Consider the following 23,231-nt stretch of genomic DNA (forward strand, 5'->3'; position numbering starts at 1 on the left):
AAGTTAATCAAACGTGTTAGACTCAAAACAAGCTTTTTTTGTTTAATTATGAGCATAATGCCAGACTCTAAGTCATCAAGATTATTATATCTATTCCAGTGGAATAATCGCAATACTGCTTTAAACTATGTCACATTTATTGACTGTCATCACAGTCAAATAATAAATATTAGAAGAAAGAGGGCAGTCATCATGTACACAAGTAATATAAATTTATGCTGACTCTTCTCTCAATACTACAGGTATCCCACTAGTCCCATTATATGTATAAGACAACCCCATGTATATATATATATATATATATATAGAATGAGTTGGTGCAAAGATAGAAATCGATGAGTACCATAATAATACGATCCCCTTATTGCAATCACATCAAAGTACATGAAGAAACATATTTGGCGACAGTAACATAGGAGGGAAGCCAAGGCAGGCCGTGCAGTATGGAGGAAAGAAGCAGCTCATCACCGACAGTATCACTCTCTTTCGCTCCGCCACTTACTTACCTCGACCCCGTAGCTTAATCGAGAATCCTGGCGCACCTGGTAATAACGCTGCAGCCGCGGCGGTAAGGGTTCGCTCGCCCGCTCCTTCTGCAGTTGTAGTAGGAATGGCCACGGCGGTTGCAGGGGACACGGTTGCGAGAGAGGGCGCCGTAGCTGATGAACCTTTGCCGGCCGTGAGCGGGGGACAGGAAGCGACGGGGGTCCTCCGCCTCCATGTCCAGCTCGTTGTCCTCGTCGAGGCACTCACCCACGAGCCCGTCACATGCGGGCGCGGCGTCCCCCAGCCCGTCTTCGGCGCTGGCAAAGCGGGCGAGCTTCCACGAGACCTCGGTGTCGATGGGGCCCATCGCCCACGTCCCGGCCACCGAGGCCGTGGCCAGGACGAGCAGGAGGAAGGCGAGGCGGAAAGCCATGCGCGGCACAAGTGTCGATGCCGGTTCAAGAACGGGGAGCGTCTCGAGAAGGCGTCTGCTGGGTTGGTCCCTTCCCTTCCTACGGAGGAAGTGGACGAGATGAATGAAGAAAGGGAAAGGGAGGGGGAGTTGGGGTAGTAAGTTATGGAGGGAAGACGTGGGGCGAGCTTCTGCATGGAAGTGGCGACTGAGGCGGGGCGTCGAACACTTGGAGGGCACGCCCGTTCGTTGAGGGTACAAAGATTGGCGAGGGTTCGCTGTATCTTGCGGTGTGCATGGCCGGTCAACGCCGGTTTCGAAGGGATTCACTGCCACCATATATATATATATATATATATATATATATATATGAATTAGACGAGTAATAAGAAAAGTATGGAATGTCTCTATCAAGACTCTAATAAGAAGAAAAAAAAATGTTTATTATTTTCATATTTATTTTAGGAGTTTGTAATATATTTACGTATATTACACTGCTTTGCTTAAATAGAATTTGAAATTTTTAATTATTCTTGGGACTTATTCAGATAAAAAAAATTAGATATCATGATTAAATTTTAATTCGGATGAATTTTGGAGACCCTAATTCTATTTTATACATATTTTATTTGATTGAATCATCATTCTAGTTGTTGATAGCCACCAGCTTCTACATGGGTTAAAAATCCCTCGTGACCAATGAATGCTATTATAATGCAACACCCTTTAAACTCTTAGTGTTTCGATCCTTTCGAGATTTCTATACTTATGAAAGTAAAATAAAAATAATATATAATTAATTATAATATATATATATATATATATATATATCTATTTATATATATAAATACACAGATATATAATCACAATTGTTCGCGATCCCAACAGTTGTATAGGAGCTGACAAATCCTTCTTGTAATTCTCAACACATGAGATCGGATTTAAGTCAGTTCCATCCACAATCCAAGTCTGAATCAAGTCCATGCAAAGAAAACAGGAAATAGAACACGCAACCTGGGGAGTCCAAATCCAGCATGAACATAGTGCTTAGTTTAGACGTGAAGCAACCAATTGCTCAGAACCATCCGTCCTACTTTGTGTATGTGTAATATAATTTACCAAAGCAGCAACATCAATCAACATGAAGCCAAGAAAACAAAGACGTTTAACTTCCAAGATCAATAACAGGTTTCAGGGTGGAGATCAAGTTTCACACTGGATATGGCATCAGAAAAATAAACCTTTCGACTTCCAAGATCAATAACAGATTTCATGGTAGAGATCAAGATTCACACTGGATATGGCATCACAAAAATAAATGGCAATGGAAAACCATACTTCCGCCCTTTCCCCCTTAATCCTGGATGTGTATGATCCTAGTATCAGAAACAACATCTTTGGTTATAGCACACTGACATTGCCTGGATTTTGCATTTAAGAATCTACAGAACAATATTTTCTCATAAAAAAAAGACTTAAAAGGTGGTAACCAAATACATAGAATTTAGCAATCTAAACAATCCAACTTATCCACTGCTGGCATGGTAGGGCAGTATTATAACACTGGATACAACACATCTTTAATGTAAAATGCTCTTATGCATATATATATTACTTTCCGGCATCAGATTTCAGCTCCTCAAATGCCTAGTATGTATAAATGACTAGCAAAAATATCTGCTAGGCTAAAGAGCAAACAAAATCCCGTAACAATTAACTGTGAGATTTAAGATAACAAAGTTGAGACAATCTGAACCAAAAAACATGATTTAGCTTCCATCACTTGGTAGCTGCTTAGGTAGGTAGACTAAGCATTCCAATCCTTATAAGGGTGTATCGAATGAGTGTATCGAATGATTACATAACCTAAACATGTAAGAAGTTGCACCATTATTCACAGGGCATGTTTCATTTAAAACAGTATTGGTTCAGCTTTTACCAACAATTTCGCTCACTCCAGCATCAATAAAAGAATCTCCCACCAACTTACCAAGAGTGATGTACACGGCGACTGCAAAATGAACACGAAGGCTATAGCACAGGTACTTGTCTTGCCATGGATACTGAGACAGATACATCCCCACTTCGGAAACTCGAATCCCTTAAGGAGTTGGTTCTCGCTAATGCATGATTCATAGCCCATTCGTTTCCAAGTGTCGTTGCTATCGGTCCCTCGCATCTCTGGCACATCCTAGCAAGTAATGCAGCCTTTCTTCTAGCCCTCTTTGTCCCGGTTAACAAGATGGTTTGGATCAACCCACCCAACACCTGCATCCTTGCTACCTTCTGTGTCACAGGTAAACCACTACGCCGACACATCTCCTGCAATGCTGCAACTGCATTTTCCTTTCCCTTCGGGGTTCCCCTCCTCATTAGACCCACCAGATTCGTAATCGCAGTGTCCTCACTCCCAACTGTCTGTGCCAAAATGGGGTGTCTCATGAGCAATGCCAGAGCACCGGCAGCCTCTTCCGCCACACATTCATCTCTCAGTGCCCCCACCAACGCTGAAACTGCACCTATATCCAACATCCGAGACCAGCTTTGCGGGTGAGTTGAAAGATTGAACAAGGCCATCACTGCATCTTTCTTCCCTCTCGAGCTTCCCTGCATCAGCAAATTGGCCAACGCTGCCACAACACCCTGCTCATCAACAATCATTTTCTTGAAGTCATGAACAGCAGACAGGCTGAACAGTGTGGCTGCCGCATTCTCCCTTGCCTCATTGGTCAATCCATGCCTCAAAACATAAACAATCAATTTCAAGCATCCTTCCTCATCCATGATCCGGCTCTTGTTACCATCGTGAATGGATATGTTCAATATTGCGGTCACCGCATTCTCTTGAGCAACCGGATTCGAAGAACGTAAGAGCCGGCAGAGAGCAGGGATTGCCCCTGCCTCTGCAATGAAAGACCTGTTCTCCTTGCCAGTCTTTGCCAGCAACCTGAGCTCACAGGCAGCGACGGTCTTTGATTCCTGTGAACCAGCTGATAGCTGCTGCACTAAGATTCTTGACGTGGCTCTGTTTGCTTCGATTGCTGCTCTGCTGGCACATGCTGCCGCAGTGCTCTCAGCTGGAATGCCGGCGCCCTCAGGGGTTCCATATGGGATTCCATAGGAGGCACACCACTGGGAAATCAAGCTTGCCAGAGCTCTGTTTGGCACGAGACGGCTATTTGAAAGGGTCAGTCCCGAATTAGGGCAAGTGCGATGCCCTTCTTCCATCCACTGGGTGATGGATGCACGATCGTAAGTCTGACCTGTGGAGACGACCACCGGATCTTTCATCAGATCGAGTGAAATCGGGCAGCAGAAGTCCTTGGGGATCGTCAAGGAGAAACTACCGCTCCCCTGACTCAACAATCGCTTACTCGATGTCATACCCTGATCACTGAAAGGCTTCTTGACATCCATTTCTTGGAACCCAAACAGCAAGAACCTACAATACCGGGTGAGCGCGATGACTCCACTGACGAGAGGGAGATCCATGTCTTCCTCCTGATTAGAGATCTGCCCCTCCAAGAATTCGATCTCCGTCCGGCAGGCCCGAACATCGCGGATCCCCAGACGGTGGACGAACGTGTCCCGAAGCTCCGCAGGATCCGGAGCCTCGCCGGTCTCGAACTGACCCAAGAAAAAGAAGATCTTGCGGCAGAGCTCCTCGTCATCAGGGTCGACGAAGAGCTTGGATCGCCTGCACTCCCGCCGGAGAAGCTCGATCTGCTCGCGCACGTCCGCGGCGAGGCGGAGATCGTCGAGAGGGAGGACGTCTAGCACCGTGGCCAGCTCCTGGGTGAGGTCGTGGAAATTGCCCGAGATCTGGGGGTTCCTCAACAGCAGCCAGAGCCGGCTCGACTGGGAGCAGTAGTCGAGGAGGAGCTTGGTCCGATAGACGAAGATGTAGAGCTCCCGGAAGCAAAGGGCCGCCGAGGCGGGGAACCACGGCGGGAGAGGGGAGGAAGGGGAAGACGCGAAGGATTCCTCGAGGAACTCGAAGAGGACAGCGAGGATCCGGATCCTGCGGACGAGGGACCTGGCGTTGCGGCACTGGGACAAGGAAGAATGTCGGGCGACGTCGGCGGAGAGGGCGGCGAGGGCGTGGAAGAGGGCGGCACCCGAGAGGTCACCGGGGACGAAGTATGCGCCGGAGAGGGGCGATCGCCGCCGGCGGAAGGAGAGGAAGGCGAAGGGGGATGTCATGGCGGGGGGCGAGGTTAGAAGGGCCGCCCTCTGGTATCGGATTCCACGGTCGATTAGCTTTTAGGGTTCCTCTCTGGGGGCGGAGGTGGAGCTGTCTTTGGGATCTCGGAATCTTTTCCTTCTCTCCGATTGACTTCGCCGCGTCGATGTAGGTTGTCTCGAAATGGAGATGCGTGCGAGGATTAGATTAATGCCGCGTCCTAATTTCCTCGCCGTGGAAACAAAGGAAAGGATGGGGGCGGAAAGCGCAGCGCGGCTCCGGACCGCACCAACGAGAGGGGTATAACTGGAAGTCCAGGACACATTCACAAACATTTACATCTTTTCCCTGTCGCTTCGCGGGAGGAACGAAGGGGTGGTATGGGGATTTCAGGTGGGTGGGATGAGGTCGTCAGATTATGGCAGGTCACGGGAGAGATAGAGGGGTAATATCGTGATTGTAGATCTTCAAAGAGAAAGTCAACGATCTCGGCATCGATGACGTCAGAGGGTGCGTACAATAATCATTATTAAAATCGAGTTCGGAATTTTTTAAATCAAACTTGTAATTAAATGTTAAAGTCGGTGTGGCTTTAAATACTAATAAAATAAAATAAAATACTCAAATCTTCGTTCCAATTTATTGATTTGTTAAAAAAAAGGGGCGGCATTTTATTGATTTGTTATCGAATGATTTCTCCAATTTATTTTTACTTGAGAGTATTTTTTTATAAATAATAAAAAAAGTACACGAATTAAATATAATTAAAATTAAAGATTTTTTTAGATAGTTTTTGTGATGGAATGCAATTCGATTAACTTTTTTTAATTTCGAATGTAACTTGATAAATTATTTTTAGAGAATTATTTATAAAAATTATAAAATTATACATGATGGAAGATTGATGATAATATATATACATATAGTAAAAAATAGAAGAATTACCATGATGAAATATTAAAGATGATAATGTAAATACTTTTAGGAATAAGATAAAAATGAAGATGACTTAAAATTTAGATGATGATAATATTAATATTATTTGGACTACGATGAATTAAGAGTAGATTCTTGTGAAACTAAAGGTAAAGAGAGTCGGTGATAGTGTGAGAAAATTTAAAAAATAAAATTTATACAAGAACATATTTTAAAGATCGATAAAATATTAAAAAAATATATAAAGAATAAAAAAGATTTTAAAAGTGATTAGTATGGTAAAATATAAATCCTATTATAATTTTTATAATAAGTTAAGTATTAAAGATGGTAAGAAAGATATATATTGAATTATTAAAGCTAAAGAAACGATTGATGAAGATCAAAGAATATTTGTTAATGATAAATAATATTTTTATAGAGTATTTAATAAATATTTTACATAATATTTAGATTTAATGATAAATAGTAATTATATATTTATTTATAAAATTAGAGTTAATGAAGTATAAATCATATTAAAGAATATAAAAATAACTAAAAGTGTGGGACTTAACTATTGAGGTTTGAAAAAGTTTAAGGAATAACGAAACAACTTAGATAAGAAGCTTCTATAAGAAAATCATTATATTCGGAAGATACTTTATAAATGGATAGAGTTTTTAATGTTAACTTAAAAAAATGATGACATATAAAATTATTCACATTATAGAGGAATTAAAATCTTGAGTCAATAATAAAATTTTAGAAAAGAGATATCAAAAGTAGGATATGGCTTGAATTAGATATCTTTGAAAATCAATTTGATTTTATACTTGGAAGATTAACCATATAAATTATTTATTTATTAAGATAATTAATGAAAAAGTATAAGTAGAATAAAAAGATTTGTATATAATTTTTATTAATATATAGAAAGCCTATAATATGGTTTCTAGATATCTATTATAACGAGTTTTAGAAAATATATATATATACATATTATATTTATATTATTAAACATATACATGATGATAATATAACTATTAGTGTTAAGACTACAAAGGGTATGTCTAGTAAGTTTTCTATTAATATATGATTATACCAAATATTCATATTAAGTTTCTATATTTTTACATTGATAATAAATGATTTTACTAGTCACTTAGATGATGGACCTCGTGCATGTTATTTACTGATAATATTATATTAGTTGATTAGAGATTAAGTAAAATTGATTATAAACTTGAGTTATAGATGTAAACTTTATAAACTAAATATTTTAGATTAAGTATAACTAAAACGGAATATATAAAATATAATTTTAGTTATTTTATAAATAGATAAGAGAATATAGTTAAATTGTATTGACAAAAAATTTTAAAGTAAAAACCTTAGGTATATTTGATAAATTATTTAATAAGATGAATATATTGATAAAGATATTATTCATAGAAGAAAAACATAATTATTAAAATGACAAGAGGTTTTAAGAGTTTTGTGTGATCATTCAATTGAAAGAAAAAAATTTATAAGACAGTAATAAGGCCAATGGTGTTTTATGGATTTGAAGTTGAGTAGTTAAGAAAATATATATACAAAATATTTATGTTTTAATTATTTTAAAATTTTATTTATAAGAATTATAAAATTATACCTATCAAAAGTTTTATGAATCAACTAGTATTATATATTTACTTTAGAAAATATAATAATAAAAAGATAGTAGAAAAATTTACTATGATGGAATCTTAAAGATAATAATGCAAATATTTTTAAGAATAATATAGGAAGGGAAATGACTCGAAACTTAAATGAGAATAATATTAATATTATTTGAAATATAATGAATTACGAGTTTAACAAAGGAGATTTTTAGTTAAACTAAAAGTAAAGATGATAATGTAAATATTTTTAAGAATAAGATGAAAAGAAAGACGAATTGGAACTTAAATAAGGATAGTATTAATATTATTTAAACTACAATGAATTATGAGGTTAACAAAAGATACTCTTGATTGAAACTAAAGGTAAATAGAGTTGTGATAGTATGAGAAAGTTCAAAAAATAAATTTTACAAAAAAAATCATGTATTAAAGATCTATAAAATTATAAAAAATTTAAAAAGATATAAATAATTAAAACTAAAAAGGGGTTAGTATGGTAAAATATAAATCTTATGATAATTTTCATAATAAGTTAGGTACTAAAGATGATAAAAATGATATATATCGAATTACTAAAGCTAAGGAAAGAAAGCGTAACAATTTAGGTAATATTAAATACATTAAAGATTAAGATTAAAAAAATTATTAATGATAATGTGATTAAGAAAAATATAAAAAAAAATATTTTTTATATATTATTTAATAAATATTCTACACGATACTTAGATTTAATGATAAATAATAATGATAGATTTAATAATTATATATTTATTCATGAAATTAGAGCTAATGAAATAAAAGATACATTAAAAAAGATAAAAATAGCTAAGAGTGTGGGATCTTAATATAAGTTATTTATTTAGTTTTATTCTTAGAAGATTAACTATATAAGTTATTTATTTATTAAGATAATTAATAGAAAATTATAGGGAGAAAAAAGATTTAATATAATTTTTATTAACATAGAGATAACTTACGATAGTGTTTTTAGAGATTTATTATGGTAAATCTTAGAAAAGAAAGATATACATATTAATTATATTAATATTATTAAATATATGTGTGATAATATAGCTATTACTGTTAAAACTATAAGGAGCAAAATTTCCTATTAACATATGATTATAATAAAATCTAAATTAAGTTTATATATTTTTACATTGATAATGAATTAATTTACTAATCACTTAGATGATAGACCTTCTTGGTGTATGTTATTTGTTAATGACATAATCTTAGTATATGGGAGTTTAAGTGAAATTAATTATAAACTTGAGCCATGATTTATAAACTATATGTTTTAGATTAAATATGATTAAGACTAAATATTTAAAATATAATTTTAGTAATTTTATAAATAAATAAAAATGTATAGTTAAATTTGCTAGACAATAAGTTCCTTTAAGTAAAAGTTTTATGTATTGTGAATTATGGACAAGATGAAGAGATTGATGAAAATATTATTAATAAAATAAAAATATATGATTATTAAAATGGCGAGGAGCATTAGAAATTTTGTATGATAATTGAAAATCTTTAAGATTAAAAAAAATTATAAGATAATTATAAAACCAACAATACTTTGGAGATCTAAGTGTTAGATAGTTATATATATATATATATATATATATATAATTTTAATTTTGAGTATAATTTTATCAACTCCACTTAACCAATTCAAAATTTTATAGCATCACTAAGACATGATTATAACATGATTAATACTTTTTCATTTTTTAAATTTTATCATAATTAATTTTATCAAAATTATTTTTTAGTAATATTTATGAACAAGTGATTTAAATAAAAGTTTAAGATCATTTACATCCAAATGAAAAAAAAAAGATACCTTCAAGTTAAAAAGAACTATGTGAGACACTTGTATATAGTGGGATGTCCTCGAGATAATAATAATAATAATAATAATAATAATAATAATAATAATAATAATAATAATAATAATAATAATAATAATAACAACAACAACAACTCATCCAAATTTAACTCCTAAGTATTAAGGAGATAATGGGGAAGCATGCTTCAAGTAAATTTCAATACAATTCATGCGAATTTAATATAAAATCACATTTCCTTTTAATAACCAAAACATATGATATGATAGAGGAAGAACAAATTCATCACAACTAAGAGGAAGACAAAAAAATAAATAGGAATTAGGCAACAAATTTTGTCTTTTACTGAAATTAGCTATGGATAATCATGATTAGCAATGATTATATAAAACTTATTAGATGAATACTAACGAGAGTGATGCATGTGAATGATCCAAACATGTCAAGGGATATAAATGTTATAATAGTAGCATCAAATATGTTGTTTCAAAGTTCTGAGTAGTGGATATCTCATCGTAGGAGACTCTCTCTCTCTCTCTCTCTCTCTCTCTCTCTAAAAACTGATGGTGCACAGGCCATGCTATTTCTTCAGCTCATTTGGGTGGCTGATACTTGATGCAGTCATTGCCATGTCGTTATACTCTCATTAATGGCACTCAAAATGATAGCTCATGTCCTCTTTCTTTCCACACACAACACGGCAACTTCATTGGCCCATATCAATCGATGTTTAATGCAATCAGTCTCAGCAACAAAACTACACCGCCGGGCTCAGCCGGTGGCGATTACGACGACAAGCAGATGCATCAGTAGCGTGTGGCATTATTGTTACGTCCATTAACTGTCCCAAGGTTTTCTCGAAGAAGACAACACGGTGCCGTCCAGAAGAAAGAGACACTTGTTGTGCAGGCTGGCCTCAAATAATATTCACGACACTGTGTGGCCATCAACAGTTCACCTTATACGTGTTTTTTCTTCATTCTGATCCTAGAGAGAGAGAGAGAGAGAGAGAGAGTGTCTGTGTGTGTGTGCTGATGTCCGGCTTTGTTGGAAGTATTACTTGGGCAGGAGAGAGAGGAGCTGTACACCCACTTGATATGGAGTCATGAAGGTAGTAAAACCCTATACAGCATAGTTACTATGGGTTCATTAGTTGGACAAAGTGGGTCAATCAATCAGACCATATGTTTGATATATAGCATATTTAAAACATAAAATATTTTTACGTTTTATATTTTACATAAAATATTCGTACTTATACATTACATAAAATAAAGATGAGGATTTTCACTTTTTATATTTTAGAAAATATTTTAAATTTTATAACAAAATTATAATTATGCAATACCTCTGTGCTATATAATGAATTCATGATAGTTGATAAAGAAACATAAAAACTTACAACTCTAATGAGTTGATTGATAAAAAATAATGATTATAAGAAAACACAGTTATGCAAAAGATGTGACAGAAAAAAAAAAGAAAGGAGAGAGAAAGACCGGTGACAGAGATAGGTAAATGAAAAGCAAAATGAACAAAAAGGTGTGAATGATAACAAAAGAAGAGAGATGGAGGATAATCGAAGAGTGGAGAGAGAGAGAGAGAGAGAGAGAGAGAGAGAGGACTCTTTGAAAATTTATTAAATTGTGTTAATATCTTTGTGCGATAATTGTCATATTTTAATGACCATAATATATATATATATATATATATATCTTTTTCTTTTGATATTCATGCACAAATGAATACTTGTCTTAATTTATATTCATCATTCTATGGATTTTATTATGAGTTTCTTGTTAATCTATTTTCACTAATGATATACTTTATGTCATTTTATACATATTTTATTCTTTTATGTTATTTTATAAATCTTTAATCATTTCTTTTATATAAAGAGAGTACGTGATATTCATCCAAGAGTGGATACTTGTTTTCATCCTATAAATCTCCTGTCCATTTCTTAAAGAAGATACATGTCACTCATCGAAGGAACACTCATTTTTATAAAAATATTATAAACCCATCACTCACATTTTAAGAAGGAATGAAAAATTGAGTGCTTGCGGCTACTAATAACCTTAAGTGAGATACTTAAGTGAGGAGAGAGTTTTCAATTGTGAGATGCTCTACACTATCTTCTTTCCATTCTATACCTTTTCCTCTGATGATATGAACAATCCAACATTGAAGACACATGGATTTTAGAGGAGTTATAATTGATGGATCTAAATCTCCTAGAGCTGTGTCTTAATTTTCATTTATCGAATGTGAATTCTTTCTATTATAAAAAGTTAATGAGGATCAGAATACCATCACACCATTATGATGTCCAAGAGGACATGGAGAGCTTTAGATTGCTATATCAAAACTAAATGAGCATATATAGCACCCATCCTCGTCGAGCTAAAAGATTTGATAATTACTTTTGTCTTAGTAGCTAGAAAGTCTCTCCATGAATCTCGAACCAAGTTACTCCCTAATGTTTAAAAAAAATTAAAAGATTTTTCTGACATTACCCCTAAGGAGTTACCTCTAGGAATAAGCTACTCTTAGAGCTTCCTTACCTAATTTGCTCTACTATCGGTTGAATTATATTGAATATGCAATACTTAAGAGGTAAGTTGATGAACTACTTCATAAGGGGTTTATACAAAAAAAAGTTTTAATCGTTATGCAGTGCTTACTATTAATCGTCCCCTACATCAGGTTTATAAGTGGGTTCTTCATGAATATAATATTGAATTATAAACTCATCAAAATAAGAAATATAATTGACATAAAAGTGGGTTCGAAAACTATGAAGATTTGACTTATAATAGTGCTTAATTATTTTTATAATTGATTCGTAAAATAGGGATGCACATTTTCACTTTATCTCATCTCATCTATCTATAGGAACCATGTCGAAGCATTCCATATAATACTTTCTACTAATTCAATATAATATATTAAGCTAGATTAGATAATATCATACGACCAAACCTTACTTTATAGTTTTTCGACATCATGTGCCAATGAATATATTGATCCATAATCACTAACCAATCTAAGAATATGAGAAGATCGAACTCTAATAAAAAAAAAAGATAAATTTAACTTAATTCTGGATAATATCATCCACATCGTATAGGTATCTAGATGTAGCTATGTTACGTGGTGTCTAAATGGAGCTCCGTGATCTCGACCACGAGATGGTGGGGTATGATAGACTTATCGGATTCGGATCCTTCGTTGACTCCAACCGACTACCCGAAGATCCAGCTGGGTCTCACTTATCCACCGATTCCCCAAAATATCTTATAATGACGATAACGCCCTCCTCCAACTGCCGTTCAAAGAGGGGTATCATTGGAAATTTAGGTAGTTATTGGGGTATTTTCGCGATGTGGGCCACGCGTCAAAACGTAGAAACGTGGGTAATCCTAGGGGTTGTTTACTAACCATTGGATCACGAAAAGAACGAATCTCGAAGCGATGAGGGGAGACTGTCGTGCGAGGCAGCTCTTGCTCCGTGATTCGGCATATATCCGATGCCTCTGCCAGTCGCGATGCCGCGTTTCCCAACGCCTCTGTGCTCTGCTCAGTGCTCCCGTCACCTCTGCGCGCGGCTGCCCCGAGTGCCCTCGCTATTTCGTCGGCTTCGCTTTACTCTCTCTTCCTCGATTGGATCTCGAGGAAGCGCCGGTCCTAGAGGGAGAAGGTCATCCATCAATGATTCTCTCTTGAAGTCGCTTTCGCCATCGATAACATCCGTAATGGGGATTCCTCTTGTGTTGGTTTTAGTCAAGTACCGGATCTGAAGTACAGCGATCGTAATCGGAGGGCTCGGTGAAGGAGAGAGCGGAAGTCCGCTTCTGGTTCTGCTGCTACCGCCCCTTTTGAGACCTCTGGTGAGTTCCCAAATCTCTGCAACGAAAACCTTCTCTTTAGCGATTTCCTCATTTCTTTTTCAATTTTTTATGCTCGGTGTCAAAAGTTTTGGGTTTTAGGATACTTTAATGGAAATTAGGGCATCAAAAGCGGATTTTATACTTCCCTGCCACCGATCTCTTGTCCGGTAATCCATAAACTTTCTTCTTCTTGGTTTCTTGGACAAAAATGTCGCCTTTTTTCTTGCCGTAAAGTTTCCCCTTTTTATTTTTCTTGGTGATGAGAAATGTGTTGGCAAATAACGAAATATGCACAATTTATGAAAACGCCTGATGATTGGTGGTGAAATTTCAAGAACGATGCCATTAAGAACTACATAAAAAATCAAATCTTAGGTAAAATATTGGCAATTATAGTATCTGTGATCTGAAGCGTGCCATAGTACTGTAGGGATCCCCTTGTTTTGTTTGAAGTCGGTGCTGGTGAAGACATCTTTGATGTATAAACACTAGACTTTTCCGGTACTTGTATTGTTTCTAGATGGCAGACGCTATTAGTTTGGACGATGAACGCATCTAAACTCTTTCACGGGTTTCCGCTATGGAAGGAGAAAAGAATTTGCTGAAGATTTTGATGGGGTCATCAACCCGAGAAAAGTAGGGCTGTGAGCGTGGCCTCCGAATTTTCTGTGTTCGATTATTGAACGTAGCCTTCGCACGGGGCCACGATCACTGTGTTGGTCTTCGTAGAAGAAGGGTTGGGGGCACTTTTTGCTGTGTGGAGGCACGCCTCATACACACATGATTCTGCAAGCTGTGGTGCAGACATGTTCATGTTGCGTCGATTAATCTTATTTTTCACTTCTTTAATGCAAGGCAATGCCCCTCCTTTAATCGATTTTTATCATGTCGTGCTTCTTCCTGCTTCATGATGTGATTCCCCAGAATCCACTGTCTCATAGATTATATAGCGTTACATGCCTTTACATTTTTGTATTCACAGATATCGGAGTCATTCTGATTAGTGCTCTTAAATCTCACTGTTGCTGCTGCTGCTCCTCTCTGTGAGAGTTGGTGTAGGAGATGGAGCCTTCGAGAGCAGCGCCGCCGCCGCCAAATTTCGGGTCAGTGGCTCGGACGATCACCAAGATCCTCCGCCTGCGAAGGTCAGCCGCCAGCTCTACCGGTGGCTCCGCCGACGCCGCTCCTGACGATTACGATGCGATCCACAAGTTTAAGCTCGCTCGAGACGTCAGAGATTATTCTGGCATCCTCACCGAACCCCCTGACAAAGGCTTCCACAAACCTGAAGATGAGAAGCGGCAGCAGCAGCAGCAGAAGAGTGGTTCTTCCGGTGATCTGGACGCCATGGAGTCCCTCCTCGCGAACCTCTTCGCCAGCATCTCCGCCGTCAAGGCCGCCTACGCCGAGCTTCAGGTGGCGCAGTCTTCATATGATTCGGAGTTGATACAGTCTGCGGATGGTGCTGTCGTTGCCGGGCTGAAACACATATCGGTGCTGAAGCAGTCCTTCTTCAGGAACCAGTTCGACCCTCGCACCAGTCCGATTTTGCAGCCGGCTCTCGCCGCGCAGCTCCAAGAGCTGCGCAACCTCACCAGGACCTACAGCATCACCACCCACAAGCTGGAGGCCGAGCTCGACCTGAAGGGCTCCGAGATCCTCGCCCACCAAGCAAGTCTCCTCGAATCCGAGAGAAAGGCCCAAGCTTTGGAGGCCAAGCTCCATCCCAACCGCTCTCTCGCCGCACTCGACGGTCTCCACCTTTCCGGCCTCAACCCCACACATTTCCTCACTGCGCTGCGCTACGCCTTCAAATCGATCAGATTCTTCGTCCAACTAATGGTGAAGGAGATGGATTCTGCCGGTTGGGACCTAGACGCTGCCGCCGGCTCCATCCAACCGGACGTGCTCCGCGAAAAAGAGCCCAGCCACCGGATCTTTGCATTCGAATCTTACGTCTGCCTGAGGATGTTCTCCGACTTGCACCACCAAAACTTCGGTATTGGCACGTTGGAGAAATGCTTGGCGTGGGATCGCCGACAATTCTTCAACGAATTCACCAGGCTCAAGTCAATTGCGATGAACCAGAGTCTAGGCCACCTGCCGTCGCCGGTGGCGCGGTTCTGCAGGGCCAAGTACTTGTCGCTGGTGCATCCGAAGATGGAATCCTCCTTCTTCGGCGAACTTGATCAGAGGGCGATGGTGAGCTCGGGACGGGGCTTTCCGGGCTCCGAGTTCTTTGCCGCGTTTGCGGAGATGTCTAGACGAATGTGGCTCCTCCATTGCCTCTTCTTCTCGTTCGAGCCGGATACCGAGCGGTCCATCTTCCAGGTAGGACGAGGGAGCCGGTTCTCCGATGTGTACATGGAAAGCGTGACGGCGGCTGAGAGCAAAGACAATGGCGGTGTCGGCGGCGCCGAGGGGGCTGGGTCAGGTCGAGCCACCGCGGTGGGATTCACCGTAGTCCCCGGGTTCAAAGTGGGCCGAACGCTGATCCAGAGCAAGGTCTACCTCATCACGGTTGACGCCAAGGTAAACGTACGGTTGTGATCGTGTGTAACGCCCATCCAACGGCTGCGGAAGCATCAGGCTACTGTTTTTGGGTACGGTAAAGGTAGTTAGGAGACTTAAGTAGAAGCTTCTATGTTATCAACAGTGTACAAAGTGCCATAATGGTGTAATACTATAGCTTTTGTGGCGAGTAATTGTTAAGTACATGTTCGTGATGGATAATGGCAGGATTAGATGTTAATTATAGGTGCATGGGAGAGTAGTGTACCTGTAAGAGGTCGTGTGGGCGGTGATATTTATATGCCAACAGGGAAGGTTGGCATGACGAGGGGATAAAAGATTAGCACAGGATTAAGTAAAATCGTCATTGTAAGTTTGTGAGTGTGAGAGAATGAAACTTCCTCTGCTAAACTGGAATTGCTACAGTATGTATCACACTGACATATCAATCAATCATTATATATAACGAATACGTTATATATTTATAAACTAAGCAAATATTATTCTTTTATTCTAAAATTATTATTTTGATCGAAACCGAGTGGTAATTTATTTATTTATTTATCAGGGGTCGGGTCACGTCGTGGTTGGATCGTGACTAGTTCGACCGGTCTCGATCCGGTTTAGATCGGTCTAATTGGACCGACTCTTATTCGGATTAGTACGTCAGACTTGACCCTTATCTAGGTGATATCGGACCAGATGTCGGATCAGATCGGGTTAGATCCGATCCATTCACACGTTCCTCCATGGTCGGACTCACCTGTGTGCCTCTCGTGTACCAATTCGTACGAGTAAACGACGGCTCTCGATTGGAACGAAGGCAGGTAACCCTTCCCGCTCCTCCCCTCGTCACCGCTTCTTCTCTCCTCTCTTCTACACCGCAGGCGAAGAACTCAAGAACTTGAGCTTTTTCCGGCAGCCGATTCCCTCGCCTCCTTTTCTTCCAGTTCCCGAGCAGAGAAAGGATATATTATTATTTCGAAACCCTAATTTTGGCCGTCTTCGTCGAAGCTCCGGTGGTCTTGGCTTGCCGTCTCCGTCGGTGAGTCTTCTGCCCCTCATTCTGTTGTTGTTGTTGTTATCGTTCCATCTCAATGTACTTACGGTAGTATAGAAATCTTTCTTTAATATTTTTTTTGAATTCTTCCTTTGGTTTTGGTTCTCTCCTTTAGAGATCAAACGTGCGGAACTTGCCGAGCGATTAAGTTGCTATTGCCTCTGTTCCGAACTATAGGTGATCAAATTCAAGCTTCAATTGTTGGCCCTTCTTCTTGGTCAACATTCCCTTTTCCTCTTTTTTTTCGCCTGAGAGACCACTTTCTATGTACGCGTTCGCTCTATTGCTTCGTTTCCACTCTTTCACGCTTCCTACATTAAGTGACGAGGTAATTGAGTCGGCGGTCGTTCAAAACCATAAATTGAATGTTTAGTTTCATTGCCAAAGTCTGATGATTCATATCGGTTAGTAGTGTATAAATTTATTTTCGAATCTTGAGATATCTAACCTTTTACAATATTGTCATGAAATATTTCTGCAAAATAAAATTGAAGGTATTGGTTAAATAGTTGTTATTGGAATTCTATAGTCTGCTTCATTTTTCAACTTTATCTTGGCTGTGCGACGGATGAAAACTTCTCCATTGACAGCAGATTAGAAGGCATGGATCTATGAGGTGACTCCATTGGACGACGCTAGCCTTTTGATTATGATTACTAGTACACAATTATGCTGTATCGTGATCCTGTAATTGCTTGGTCAAACCAAGGCCTCAAGCTTTTTAAACAGGACTGGTTATCAGTTTGGAAATATTTTGTTCCACATAGAGATCCCTCCTTGCTACCACGGCAGTGGCGAATTGCTACTGGAACACAGAAATCTTACAGAAAGAGTGAAGCCATAAAGGAGAAGACGAGATTATATGAAGCAAAACGAAGAAGACTGAAGGCTTCAATGGCTGATGGGCACACATTATCTGAGAAGGAGCTCAATTTTGCTTACTTCTATAAGATTAAGAAAATTTGATTTCTTGGAGTATTATTTCATTGTATTCATTGGCTGCATGATTTTATAGGTTGATAATGAAGAGGATAATAGTGGAGAGGAAATGGACAATGAAAATGAAGCTTACGTTCATGAAGCATTCCTTGCAGACTCCGAAACAGGGAGCTCCAATGACTTATCCTATGATATTTCTCTTTCAGGCATTGGTAGGACCAATGTACAGTTTACCAACATGATTATCTATCATGGTACCAACACTACTGAAAAGTTTGCTTCCATCTCAGGATGCTTTCAAGTGCAGAGTGACAGAGCAGTGCATCCTTTATCTCATTGTTCTGACCCCAGATATACTTCATCTTACACTTCACAGTTGAATCATCTTTCTTCCATTTCCAACTTCGGGAGACCTGGAAGTCATTTACGGTCATTACCTGCCCAACACGTAAATGTAAAGGTGCACGAGTGGTCAAGTTGGCACCTGGCTTGCCTCCTATAAACCTTCCCCCTTCTGTTCGTGTCATATCTCAGTCAGCTCTCCAAAATCATCCTACCGGATCAGCACATTCTTACACAAGTAAGAATGGAGTTAAAAATCCATCCAAGTCTTCTGGTGTGGCAAAGGGAGTAAATACTGTAACAAATCCTGGCAAAAATTTAAACATGCCATCAGATAATGGTCTAGAAGCTAGTCACTGGCGAGTTGGTGGAGCTACTTCAGATCAGCATGTGGCAGAAGAAAATGCTTCACAATCAGATCTCCAGATACACCGATTGCCGTTCCATGCATCTGAAGATCAACTTTCATCATATTATTCTATGAACAGACATACTGCTGCTTCTGGTACTTGTCACCTGGGGGCTCAACTTCAAAAAGAATCCACTTTTTCCAAATCTCAACATTTTATTACTATGAAAGACAGGATCAGTGGAAGTTGAAATTCAGTAGATGCACCATTAGATTTGTTCAGTTGACTTCCATCCACTTCTGCGAAGAACTGACAATGCAACTGCTGATCATGGCATGGTGTCTTCAGTTGATCCTGGTGTTTTTGCAGCATCAAGTCATCATAATAAATTGTCCCATGATTCTAATCCAGTCTCAAGAGAAAATCTGGTTGGTAATAGCCAAATTCCAGCTGGTGGAGCATCCCTTTGCCATCATGAGAAGGAAAATGAACTTGATTTGGACATACACTTGTATTCAGTGACAGAAAATGAAAAGACAAGACAAGCTGGAGATTCAAGTATGCATCAGTTCAACAAGTCGGGCAGCCCAAGGTTTCAGCCAAGCATGGGTAAAGGCATAGATGCTGATATGTCATTCCACCATAATGCAAATTGTTCTGAATCTGCAGTACAATAGGATGCTGTGAAAAGGATGACAATTCCTTGGAAGTTGTGCAGATGCCCAATGATTGTCTTAGCCAATGCTCAAAAGATTATGATGAATCTAATCTAGATATCATAATGGAACAAGAAGAATTGAGTGACTGATGACGAAAGTGCAAATGCAGAGTTTGAATGTGAGGAGATTGATGACTCGGAAGAGGATGAATCAGAATATGGACAATCGACAGAAGCTCTAATCAAGGTAACATTTCCTGTGTATGCCTTAGAATTTCGTTAGCAGGTTTCTGATGTGAAACATATCATTGTCACAAATGATGGACTTAGTGCATTTTGCTTGTTGATGATATTATTAAGATGATATCAATACGTTTAAAGGAAACCTACAAAAGCTCTGGCTAAATGAGTCGAGTCAATAAGATTATGTTGCAAGGAGAGGAAGAGGACCAAAGAATCTCTATTTAAAAACATTGAAGAAATATTAGATAATATTTAGTTGAACAGTGACATTTTATTAAAAATATCTTAATGGTGGAAAAGGATCCATGCAGTTGGCCTCAAATTGTTGTTGTATTAGGAAATGGAGAAAGACAGATTGAGACTGTCTACTTAGTATGGATTTCGGGCACAAAGTTCATTCGATAGGTCTTTTAGGGACAATCTGAAGGGTGTTTTTTTTCTCCTCTGGGGGTGAAAATTATTCAGATAGCACTTGCTTTCAATATATGTGATTAATCTCAGACTTATTCTCTGAAGCCTGATATGGCCAAAAGTGCTTAATCCATTTTGGTCTTAGTAAGATTCTCTTGATCTTATTAGCATTATGATAAGTCTACTTGTGATAGTATTGTTGTTCAGCTGACTGGTGCCGGATGTCTAACACACTGAGAATTGTGTTTTTTCGGATAGGAGGTTCCCACCGCTGCCGTAGTGAGGAAAAGTAATCAAGATAGTTGCAACTTCAATCATTCACGTCAGTCAATGCCAATCAGACAAGGGTCAGTCGACGAGGTGATAAACCCGATCTAGCCTAGGGCAGTCATGCCAAAATCTGTGCCATACTTTGCGGCTAAAACCCAAACATGAAGATGCAAAAAGGGACATCTCTTCTAAAAGTTCTCAACAGGTAGTTCACTCTCTTCCTGGACAATTTGGCAAAGCTAGAAATCCAAGGAGTTTGAAAGTGCGAGCCACTGGGAGCAACACCGCATGCCATTAATCCTGATAATGAATGCAGCAAGATTGTTGCTCCGAGAAAACCTAGAAAGCGTTGTGTAAATAGTTCTCTGTGATCCCCATTATGTGTCAGTTTCCTCGCAACACAACAGTTCTCTGTGATCCCTATCGTGTGTCATTTTCCTCACTGCTCAGAGACTCCGTGACATGGTGATCATGTGAAGGTTCTTTTCTCTGTTTGCCCAGTCGGAAGCTTCCACTCTGAATTTGAGACTGAAGCAGGATTACTGGGTTAGCATTAACCAGAATCGAATAGTTGGTTGACTCAGCATCTTCGCCCGATAAGTAATATCGATCATTTGCCAATAATAGATCATATATGTCAAGGCTGGCAGTTTTTTATTGTCGCCGTTCTGTGATCGTCGGCAAGTTGACATCTGCTGGCCTTACCTGCCAGAATGTTGTGGAACTCACTTTGTCTGTAAGTATGACAAGAAAGAAAAAAAAAAAAAATATGATTATTCTATTTCAACAAATCGAAAAGTGAAACTTTCGGCAGATTTTTCTTTCGCTGTTTTGTATTCGGATTCTCGTGGTGATATGATGCATAGATTTTTTGAGTCCCAGTTAGACTTCCATCGACTGTGTATCATTCACCAATTTTATGCTCGTGGAATGCTGAACTGCATAGTCTAAGCCTTTTGACTTTCTTGCTCTTAAAAGAAGGATTATTCTTTGTGAACATAGTCTCATCTCCGTCACTTTGTGCAGGTACTCTGAGCCTAGAAACCATCGTACCCATCTGATCATGCCGGCCGACGACAGGTTGTAGATGAAGCATCAGCTTCACCACAAACTTTCGGCATCTCTTAGGACTTCCACGGCCACGACACGAAACCTTGTCCTCCGCTCGAGTTGACTGGTGTCCCTCTATTCTCCGACAACAATGCCGCCGTAGTCCGTGCGGAACCCAATAAGTCATGCGTTGGGGTCAGCTCTGCGACGGTGTCCTTGTCCTGAGGTGTCCCCGTCGCTGCTTTGCATTGCATTGCATTCTCCATGGAATTCCCAGCCGACACGGCTTTGCGAAGCGTTCTCGTCGGTGCATTGGATCGTAGTTTTGGTGTGCAACGTGTTTCTAGTGTTCTTCCCGACGGGGCATTCTTTGTTCCGACGTCAGCAACGTGCTTTTAGAGTAAAGTTCTTATTTTTCCTCATTATATTTTAATATAAATTTTTTCTATTAAAAGAAATTTTCAGATATATATGACGTTCATACGTTAAGCATTTAGAAAAATAGACTTCGGTGGTTTATGCTTTCTACATGAGTTGGTAAATTCACATACGGAAAACATCTCCATGCTTTTGCCCTCGACAAAGCAGTTGCAGGTTTTTTGTGGATTTCAATGCCTTCATGCATGAAGTTTGCTTCATAGAAGAAGCGTGTACTTCGTCTTCATCTACAGGAGTACCTATCACTAGATTTTTAGTGATGATTCAAGAAGCATAGCATTGAATTGATATCTGAGCCACCACTTTTGCTAAATGAGGTCCCTTATTCCTCCACAAGTCTTTGGATTAGGCTTTAGACAGCAACCATAGTCTCTAAATTGGATTCTTGCACATCAAGCTCAGGTTAATTGGCATCATCTGTTTGGACTTGGCAAAATCTTAGCATCTGTGATCATTCATTAATCTAACCCACTTCTATCCAATCATTTGGGACAGTCTTCATCCATATCTACTTATTACCAAACCCACTCAAGAGTTGGAAACCCAACTCCAAGCTGCAAATTCTTCATTGTCCGACAAGGATCTTTTGTGCAACTCTCAGATCTTTCGAGAAGGAAGCTGACAATCTCATGCGATTTGTCACCGACTCCGATGTCATGCATACAGAAACACAGCAACACAAATGATGCTGTCTGTCATGATCTGACCTAATGAGATAACCAGTAATATATCATCACATTCTCCAAGTCATAGATTATATGTATGTCGGGGAGCCAAGAGAAAACACAAGTCGTTGATTGCACTGCATCTCAAGCATGCGCGCATCATTACATCAGGCCGAACCAACGAAGAACCAAATAGGAATCACAGCAACGAAGTAACCAAACTGGAATCACAACAACGTAGTATGAAGCTACCCTACAAAAATTTGGAATGAGGTGCAGTGGAACTCAGTCCGAGTGAGAAGAAAGAAAGAAAGAAAGAAGCTAATGGCCGATGCCAGGGCTGGGGACGGATCCCAGAATCCTCTCGACGTCGTTCTCGCTTGTGCCGTGACCGCTGTTGCTCGGAGAAGATGGCGGCGGGCGTCTCTTTGGCGAAACAGTACTTTGCAGTGAATCAGCATCAGCTTTCAGGGATCCAACCTTGTCGTTCTTCCTGGCATGCAGAGGGGGTGCGAGGACGAGAGAGAGGATGAGCACGAGTGTGATCGGCTTGCAGAACGAGGCCATGGTGAGAGGTGGGAGGATTTCGGGAAGGGCTATGGGTGGCTTTTATATTGTGATGAGAGAGAGGGTGGTGTGCAGCGGAAGGAGAATTGCAATAACCAAATTATGAGTCCTAATTTGAATGAATGCAAAGTTTCAATTGTGTCTCAGACTTGAGAGTGGAGGATTGAGGATAAGAGTTGTAATGTAAGCAATCACTAACGATGACTTGTCTGATATAAAAGGCTATCCAAAACCCCTTATTAGAGATAATCATATCATGGCAATCTACTCACGACTCACGTGATGTGATCTCTCTCTCTCTCTCTCTCTCTCTCTCTC

At 39.2% G+C, this 23,231-nt stretch overlaps 3 protein-coding genes and 1 long non-coding RNA gene across 12 annotated transcripts; 2 read left to right on the forward strand and 2 right to left on the reverse strand.

Moving 5' to 3' along the window:
• Nucleotides 1–340: 340 nt before the first annotated feature.
• On the reverse strand, nucleotides 341–1,234 carry LOC135624179 (protein RALF-like 22). The gene has a single exon (XM_065127585.1). The coding sequence runs from the start codon at nucleotides 917–919 to the stop codon at nucleotides 521–523; it is 399 nt and encodes a 132-aa protein (XP_064983657.1). The 5' UTR covers nucleotides 920–1,234; the 3' UTR covers nucleotides 341–520.
• A 1,371-nt stretch (nucleotides 1,235–2,605) lies between these two features.
• LOC103969405 (U-box domain-containing protein 17) lies at nucleotides 2,606–5,338 on the reverse strand. The gene has a single exon (XM_009382921.3). It carries the CDS (start codon nucleotides 5,099–5,101, stop codon nucleotides 2,930–2,932), a length of 2,172 nt encoding a protein of 723 aa, XP_009381196.2. The 5' UTR covers nucleotides 5,102–5,338; the 3' UTR covers nucleotides 2,606–2,929.
• A 7,726-nt stretch (nucleotides 5,339–13,064) lies between these two features.
• On the forward strand, nucleotides 13,065–16,135 carry LOC103969407 (protein GRAVITROPIC IN THE LIGHT 1). Of its 4 annotated transcripts, none has more exons than XM_018819950.2 (3): nucleotides 13,065–13,219; nucleotides 13,303–13,409; nucleotides 14,392–16,135. In XM_018819950.2, exon 3 carries the CDS (start codon nucleotides 14,472–14,474, stop codon nucleotides 15,957–15,959), a length of 1,488 nt encoding a protein of 495 aa, XP_018675495.2. In that variant the 5' UTR covers nucleotides 13,065–13,219; nucleotides 13,303–13,409; nucleotides 14,392–14,471; the 3' UTR covers nucleotides 15,960–16,135. The 4 variants fall into 4 exon arrangements, with proteins under 4 accessions (XP_018675495.2, XP_064986252.1, XP_064986251.1 ...); XM_065130180.1 differs by having other exon boundaries at nucleotides 14,460–16,135; XM_065130179.1 differs by having other exon boundaries at nucleotides 14,469–16,135.
• Nucleotides 16,136–16,689: 554 nt separating this feature from the next.
• Nucleotides 16,690–21,707, forward strand: LOC103969953 (uncharacterized). Of its 6 annotated transcripts, none has more exons than XR_010492212.1 (6): nucleotides 16,690–16,747; nucleotides 16,843–16,965; nucleotides 17,571–18,131; nucleotides 18,210–19,516; nucleotides 20,182–20,929; nucleotides 21,220–21,707. It is a non-coding gene; the product is annotated as an uncharacterized LOC103969953 (long non-coding RNA). The 6 variants fall into 6 exon arrangements; XR_010492210.1 differs by having other exon boundaries at nucleotides 17,574–18,131; XR_010492214.1 differs by lacking the exon at nucleotides 16,690–16,747 and having other exon boundaries at nucleotides 16,754–16,965; nucleotides 17,574–17,596; nucleotides 17,690–18,131.
• Nucleotides 21,708–23,231: the final 1,524 nt, after the last annotated feature.

This window comes from Musa acuminata, chromosome BXJ2-10 (assembly GCF_036884655.1).
Source record: "Musa acuminata AAA Group cultivar baxijiao chromosome BXJ2-10, Cavendish_Baxijiao_AAA, whole genome shotgun sequence".
In the NCBI taxonomy this organism is placed as follows: Eukaryota; Viridiplantae; Streptophyta; class Magnoliopsida; order Zingiberales; family Musaceae; genus Musa; species Musa acuminata.

Coding starts and splice junctions, on each gene's coding strand:
- LOC135624179 (XM_065127585.1), bottom strand. CDS start 919: ATGGCTTTCCGCCTCGCCTTCCTCCTGCTCGTCCTGGCCACGGCCTCG.
- LOC103969405 (XM_009382921.3), bottom strand. CDS start 5,101: ATGACATCCCCCTTCGCCTTCCTCTCCTTCCGCCGGCGGCGATCGCCC.
- LOC103969407 (XM_018819950.2), top strand. CDS start 14,472: ATGGAGCCTTCGAGAGCAGCGCCGCCGCCGCCAAATTTCGGGTCAGTG.